The 8,267-nt window shown below is 40.0% G+C and overlaps 1 protein-coding gene across 7 annotated transcripts in view; it reads right to left on the minus strand.

The window, feature by feature from the left end:
• Ano3 (anoctamin 3) overlaps positions 1-8,267 on the minus strand; it is a 350,025-nt gene that overhangs the window by 107,018 nt on the left and 234,740 nt on the right. For 6 of the 7 annotated variants that reach the window (XM_033764063.1, XM_010603358.3, XM_010603357.2 and 3 more), the window contains one exon: positions 4,419-4,519. In XM_033764063.1, coding sequence (XP_033619954.1) covers positions 4,419-4,519 — 101 coding nt within the window. Of the gene's footprint in view, positions 1-4,418; positions 4,520-7,305; positions 7,345-8,267 lie in introns of those variants that run through there. The other variant, XM_033764064.1, reaches the window with a different exon arrangement.

The following is an 8,267-nucleotide window of genomic DNA, read 5'->3' on the forward strand; positions in this document are numbered from 1 at the left end:
TTTTTTTTTTTTTTTTTTTTTTTTTTTTTTTTTGTACGAGGGATCGAACTCAGGCCCTTGCCACTTGCGAGGTAGGCGCCAGAATCACTGAGTTAAATCCCCACCCTTTTTCTTTTTCTCTTTCTTTCTTTTTTCTTCTTCTTCCTCTTTTTTTTTTTTGTACCAGGGATTGAACTCAGGACCTTGTACTTTGCAAGGCAGGTGGCAGAACAACTGAGCTAAATCCCTAGCCTCATCCCAGGGTTAATATGCCAGACTCTCTTAGGTTCCAGATCTCTCGTTTTTAATGTTTTACTAGGGATTTTTAAAAGGGTAAAATCTTTCTTTTACTTACAGGGTAAAGCTGTAAAGACTAAGAATTACTCTGGAAATTCCTACAGTAATTATAGTGAGTTATGAAATCAAAACTTCAGGAACAAATTGGATATTTGTCTCCTAAGATCCTGCAGAGCTATCATCTGATGTACTTTGGAAAAATGCTGCACATTTTCTAATGTTTACATATTATTGTATCATGAGATTTCAATGGCATTTTCTACAATTCTCAATAATACAACAACCACGACCTCTTCTTTTTATAATTGTGTCTTGAAAAACACAAAGAAGAACGTTGAGGCATCAACAAAAAGAGACGACAACTGCATAACTTCAATGATTCTTTCTTTTTCCCTCCTTGGATTTATAAGTATTCTTCTTTCAAAGGCAGTCTTACCAGGAAGTGAAACAATAAATGCCACTTTTTAAAAAACCATCTTACTGAAGTAACCACCCTCTTTCAAAGCTGTCCTGGGGCTGAAGGACGCCGTGGTATTCAGCCTGAAGACAGAAGCTCTGAGCGATACAAAGCCAGGTCACTCCCAGTCTGGCCAAGGGAACTGTTTTTAACTGACCTTTTGTTTTCCATGTGCAATATTTTTATTGGTGTAATCTGGTCATATGTTAACAAATGGCTTCTGGCCAAAGAAAGGATTGAGTGTGATAACTTTTGAAACCTTAATGAGCATACTAATTATCCCAGCACCACATTCCCTGAAATGTACTAAAAATAGGAACAGTAAAGGATTGGAAAGAAAGCAAGCTGATGCCTGGGAAGACCAATATAAAAAATATTCTGTTATAGGCCTTGTGGCCATTATCTTTATACTTCCCTGTACAGAATGATGAAGACAGAGATAACCAGGTGGTGGCACACACCTCCAATCCTAGGATGCTGGGAGGCTGAGGCAGGAGGACTGCAAATTGCAGCCCAGCCTGGACAATTTATTGACTTAGTGAGAGCCTGTCTCAACATAAAAATCAAAAAAGAAGGGGACTAAGAATGTAGCTCACTGTGAGGGGCTTGAGTTTAATTCCCAGTACAAAAGGAAAAAGAAAAGAATCTTCTACATTATGAAAGTCAACTATTTTGGGTAAAGCAAACATATGTTACTGACTGGAACGGATTAAATGCTTGTGCCCCTTCAAAACGTGTACGTTGAAACCTTGATATCTAATCTTTGTAGGCCATTTAGGAGGTAGGTAGATCATGAAGTAGAGCCCTCAGAGTGGGGTTTGTGTCCCTAAAAGGAGAAGTCGGGAGCCAGCGAGTGGTTCTACTGCCAAGTGAGCCTGCAAACCAAAGGTGTCCTTCCTGGAAGCCTGGCCTTGGACTTCCAGTCTCTAAAACCGTCAGAAACAGTGTTTCTTACACACCCGCCCACCAGTTTGTTACAGTTGCCCAAATGGATACTAAAGTGATGCTACATTGATCATTTACTGTTCCATGTCATGAAAAGTAGAACTGTGTCTTAGTAAGAGGCTCCTGAGCCAGGATCGAAGTCACACCCTACCCAGGCTCTGCTCACACAGCCTTCTGGACTCTACCAAACACCTCTTTTGCATCAAGCCCAGAGGGCACCGGTGGCCCTTTTGCGGCCAGCTGTTTAGCACCGCGTTAACTCAGCCTGAGATGGACCTCCGCACCGAAGCCCATGGAAGTGCCATGGCTGCTTGGAGGTTCCTTCTCTTCGACCTTTAAGACAATCTGCGCATAAGTTTAGTTACAGCTCTCATGAACAGTGCTGCTCAGGGAAACTGTGCAGGGTGAAGGTGCTTGGAATCGATCAAGAACAATTTTGGGGCCACAGATTTAGCTCAGTGGTTCTGCCACCTGCCTCGCACGTGCAAGATCCTGAGTTAGATTCCCTGTACCCCAAATCCAAAACCAAAACCAAACAAAAGACCAATCTGGAAATTTCTTTTTAGCAGTTTTGTCTTGGTACCAGAAAACACGTCATTTTCTTGGGTGTTACTCTTTTGTGTCTTGTCTTCACATCAGGTAATCAATCTTGAATAACTTTGAGCTCAATCCCCAGTACAAAGGAGAGAAAAAGAATATTTTAAATTATGAACGTCAACTATTTTTGGTAAAGCTAACATATGTTACTGATTGCACTAGTTTCTGGAAAATAAATAATTTTGTGATGTTATAAACAAAATAAAAGGGACACATTACCTTACCCATTAGAAATAATCTTTTTTAATATATTTTAATTCTATTGCTACACAGTGTACTTGACTGAAGTCACACTGAATGAAATAACTATTCTTTATATTTTAATTTTAATATTTGCTATTTCCTGACAGTCATTGAGAAATCTTTGTACCCATTCACTATAAATGAATGATAACAATTGTAAATGCATATTCTAATTTTCTTAAATCTTCCCTTGTTCAATATAAAAGATATTTATTTTATCCACAATTATAAAGTTCAGTGAACATTTTCATATTCTTGAAAACTGCACTCATGCCATAGAAAGCAGATGCCACAGAAAATTCTAAAGCTGTTAGAAAATGTTTTCAAATGGAGATGCAGAAATTACAGCTTCCATCTGAGCAACAGGGTGGTTATCTGTCACACCTCCGCTGGCTTTCGCTGTGAACAGTGTCAGGCAGTTACTGGTTATCTCATTGTCTTACTCCACACACCATTGTGTAGCATGAACTTGTACCTCACCGTCAGCAGAAAGTATTTCTAGTCAAACATTTCAAAAGATTTCTCAAAATGTTGTATTTTTAAAGGGGAAAGAAATCCAGAAGTCAAGCAATGTCATTTAGCTCGAGTACAGACAATCTTTCCAAGTTGTGCTCGAGATGATCTCAGTACAATCACCTGAACGGTGTGCAGCCAGTCACGGGACAGATGGCATCTTGCAGTCTTTCTGGTACTTTCAGGGGCCAAGTTTCATAATGATGTACATGCCTCATCGTCTCCTAAGAAGCATGCCTATGGTTTGTACAAGGTGATGAGGAATTGGAAAGGCTGTATTCCTCCTCTTTGTACTTCATATTTTTGCCAACACTTGGGCAGCATTATTTGCTTATCTTTTAAAGGCTGTATCTATAGAAATTTTTAAAGCTCTTAGCTCAGCAGAGATGAGAGCTACAGTCCATCTTTAAGTCTAATGTTGCCAGCCAGAGCCTGCAGTAGGTGTCAATGTTTCATCCATTTCTTACTTCTGGGCAATGAATGCGGTTTGCATCTTTCAAAGCCTGAAATGTTTCAAATATCTAATATGAGGTCCACAACTCCAATATTATCTCAAATAATGTGGAAGCTCATTATAAATGTTGAGGTTGTCATGACGCCTGCCTGCACTGGGATCCTCCACAGTATAAGATGTTTTCCGTATGAATCTTAACGTTTAGGGGTCATTTCTACTTATCAGGGTTCCATACTGAGAACCTCCTTTGCTCAGAGCCTTTTCCAACCAAGCAGCTGAGGAAGTGTGTTGGAATCCACTTCAGAGTAAAGGTTCCTACCTTCCACGTGAGCTCACTTCTTGCATTCAGTAGAAAGCTGTTGAATTTTACTTTGAGACATGATGGAGGAATGTGATACATTATACACATAAAAGCAGGTAATCTAGGCTGGGGAATTGTGTCTTTTCAATCTACTCTTGCCTAAAGGAAGGGCTAAAAATCTTGAAGAGGAACAGTCTTCTCCTTACCATGAACTCACTTAGTACTGAGGACCCTGCTAGGAAACCACACTGATGAAATGGCCTGAAAAATGGCCATTGCTGAGCACAATCAGAGAGGAACTCATTTATCTCCTGCTTCTGTACAAATAACCAAGAATTACAGCAATCCATATGAAATGAAAAAGTTCCTGGGGGAATGTTAAGAGGGAAAATTTAACAATAACTATTTTACCCTCTTTCTAGGAAAATTCGCATTAAAATGATATAAAGTAACCAGAGAAGCAGAAAGCTCATCATACTAGGCAGACACACTAAACAGAAAAAAAGCCATCCTGGATATCTGTGATTTGGAAGAAAAAGCATTTTCTGGGTAGAAAGAGCTGGCAGGGGTTGCAAAACAGCATCCACGTCTCAGCACACACGGAAAGAGAATGAAACAAAATCAGAAAGTACCTGAAAGGCATCCTGATGTTCAGCCTCTCGGCGTACTTGCACAGCGTGTCCCAAGGAATGTGAATTTTAATAAACATGATGTCAGGGTTCGCAATAGCTGGCTGTAAAGGACAGAAAGCCAGGAATCATTCTAGAGAATCCAAACTGATGAAGTCCACAGTCGCTGATTCAGGAGGAAGGAGCACTGTCTCCTTGGTTAAGCATGAATTGGTTTTTACCATTTTACAGCTATAGGATTCTTAGTGAAGAAAAGCTATAATAAAAACGTGATAATGAAATTGAAACTGGTGACTTCTGGACACACGCAGACATAAATTCCTTAGATAACAGAGTTTTAAATTGTCTTTCAGCAAAGTCTGCAGGATTGGCTCAGCGACTACCTGCCTGTGTAAAGGAGCCTGGAAACTGAAGCTCAGCAGGTATCTTCTCCCAGCTCTCCTATAAGTTCCCAGGCTGCTACTCAGTCTGGAGGTGGAGTGGAGGTTACCTCCTGTCTCCTTGATGGCCAGTCCTCAATAACAGCTCTTTTTGCACAAGCCTGGTGCCTTCGTACTGGTCTCTACGCCACTTGGGCAGAGTCTTTGACTGGCTGTTATCATCACTGTATACTTACAATAACCACCTCTGCGAATTCAAGAATTTTCTTATGTTGATCATCATGAAAATCAAGATTCCTCAATCAGCACAATTATAAATAAATTAAGAATTTCAAGTTATTCTTAGTGGATACTGTATCACAATGCTCTTATTCAGAAAAGTTAGAAAACCCTGCCAATTGTCATCAGCTGTTCTCTAATTACTTTATTTTTCTACTGCTTTTAATTATGCATCTACTAGGTCCACAAGTTCCTCACTAGGTCTTAGCATAATCCTGGAAGGATGGAGTTTACACATCACAGAGATCCATGACCTCACAGAACAGAGAGCTGAAGACGAACTCTGACCTTTTATTCTGTCACAACCTGTATGAAGACATAAAAACTCCAAGGCATTATCTAGACAAGAAATTTTTAAAGAGACTCACATAAGCACTGGAGTCATCAAAGGAGCATTTTTACTAAATGAGATACTCAGGTGTAATTCTTAGAAATCCAGAATGCAGCTCCACTGGCCATAAATATTTTAAATGTTCCACTATTGTAAGAGTCAGATGCTACTCTGAAGCAGACAACCACCTAGATTTTTAGATCTGATTCAGTGGACTGACACGAAATAATTGACTTATTTGGTCTTACATGTGACTCGCATTTGTAATCTGCCAATTAAATGGTTTAATGCCTGAGGCCCACAGAGTGTGGAATGCATTTGAGGTCCATTCCAGCATCAAATTCCACAAACTTACACTCCCTGTGAATATCTGTGACAAAAGGAGAGTTTTTGGCTTCCACTGAGACACACCTATGAGGTGACACACAACTGAGCTCAGTGTGAACATAGTCATTCATTTAAATTTCAACTAAATTTAACTCCTCAAGAAATGTAGACCTTGAAGTTCGAAATGTAGAAGAAATTTATCAGTCCTATTTAAAATCAAATATGTTTCAGATTAAACTGTAAAAGTTTTATATTCATATGTTCATAAAGCCCCACACTCTAAATTTGGCTTTCTTCAGGTTTGCAAGAACATTTCCAATTTGCAGCACCAACACATCCAGAGTGTGATTGCAGCCATGTCACTGGACTAATATTCAAACCCAGGAGACATTCTGAGGTCTAAGTCCGCTTCTCCCGGGAAAGGAACTTTCATAGATCAGCATTTGCTGAAGGAAGGAAGCAAGGAAGAGAGGGAAGGAGGGAGTGGAAGTAAAAAAGCATCAAAAGGAAGGGAAAGAGAAAGGAAAGAAAAGAAAAAGAAAAGGAAATTCCATGATCACATAATGAAGTTAACTTTGCTGTTTTCACTAATGAACTTCTGAGACATTTTAATATTCATGCACTTGCTGAAAGTATCCGGGCAGACAGGAAAGCATGTGGAATATCTATATTTTGGATCTTCAGTTGTTTTTCTTAATTTACTGAGCTACCAGTATTTTGCCAATCACTGTGGTAAAATGAGTGAAAAAAATTTTTTTTATGTCTACATGAACATAAAGACTTTTCTGACTGGGGGTATATTTATTTCAAATTAAAAGTAAAGGATTATGGAAATTATAATAAAAAATGCCAGGAGTAGACATACTTGTTGTCTCAAATATTCAGTTATTTGAATGTATGGGAGTTCATTTTTAAAATGATAACTGATTAATTTAAAAATTATGTATCTGAAATATTTATTATCTACCTTCAATCTGTCACTCATCAAGGAAAAAGAGATGTTATAATGTTGATATTTCAGATTCATTTGAGTGTGTGGAAAGGTTTCTGTGTAAAAATGATAAACACATAAAGGCTTTTTAAGGCTTGGGGATGTAGCTCAGTGGTACAGTGCTCCCTAGCATGCTTGAGGTCCTAGGCTAGATCCTCAGCACTGAGAAACAAAATGAAATAAATCCAGAAGCTGTAAAGAAAGGTGAAATTGGTCATTTGTAGGAAATGGGTGCATCTTGTGACCACAGTGTAATGAGGTAAATCAGACACCCAAGCTCCAATGCCACTGAATGGCGTGTTCTTTCTTCTTCTTTCCTCCCTCTCCCCTCCTTTCCTCCTCCTTTCCTTCATCTCTTGGGCCCCTTCCCATGTGCAAAAGATCTCTCCATCTCCCTCTTTCCTACTATCTATCTTCTATTTTGGTGTTGTTATTTTGGGTTCCACTTTCTGTAGTAGCTCTGGAAGTTCTGCTTCACGAGCGCCTGTATAAAGTGTGGTGGAAGATAGAGAGGACGCTGCTGCTGAGGGCCACACAATGGAAAGGCAGCTCATAGGAACATCAGAGAGTGGCCTCATCCACCTCATTCACCAGATCTGGCACCATGGACTTCTGGCTTCTCCCCCAAAGTCTAAGTGGCTGTGAAAGGTAAACGTTCGGAATCAGTTGAGGACATCAAGGCAACCAGGGAAGTTCAACCATAGACATTCCAGACAGAGGTCTTCAGATCTGCTGCAGACGGTGGCAAGAGCAGTGGGATAAGCATATCCAAAGCCAGGCGGAAGATTTTGAGGGAATTCATGGCAACACGTCTCCTAATGGAATTTATTAAAATTAAATCTTTACTGTATTTTGGAGTCACACCACACATACAGACATGCTTTCCTTAATGAAGATAGTGTCCCTTCTCAGAACCCCATTTTACTCTGACTGACAGCCTGCTTCTGCCTTCATTTGCGAGGCCTTTTAAACATTATCTCCAAGGCTTTGTCCTCGGTCCTCTGCGTCACTCTCTGCTGCCACTGCTCCACCTTGCAGATGCTGTCTGCCTCTGCCATGACTCCCTTGTGTCAACCTTTGTTGCCGGTAATATGATTACACCCTACTTCTCATGTGGGATCACAGAGAAGTTGATGATTTCCCTGCTTCTCATCCCAGGCTTCTGCCTCTGGGTCAGACTCACAGTGGGCACTCACTGAGCACATGTTCAATGGGAGGATGAATAAATGCAGTGACTTAGTTAAAGACAGATTGTGCAAACATGCACCTAAGCAAGAGATGATGAAGATGAGAAAGCCCACAGCCTGAACCCTTCTGGAAGAGGGCATTATGTCAGGGTCCAAATTAGCATTACAGAGAGCTTGCCAAGTGCTGATTATTAACTCATTACTGTCAATCTCTGGCACAGGAAATAATCCGGTAACCTTAAATAAAAGGCTGCTTTGGAAGGAAAAACCTGAACTACAGTGACTACCATCAATGAGGGAAAAGTCAAGCTAAGCATGTACACAGGTAGAACACTTCTCACTTCATATATATATATA

Source organism: Fukomys damarensis, unplaced genomic scaffold (genome assembly GCF_012274545.1).
Source record: "Fukomys damarensis isolate Sample0158 unplaced genomic scaffold, DMR_v1.0_HiC HiC_scaffold_16, whole genome shotgun sequence".
NCBI lineage: Eukaryota > Metazoa > Chordata > Mammalia > Rodentia > Bathyergidae > Fukomys > Fukomys damarensis.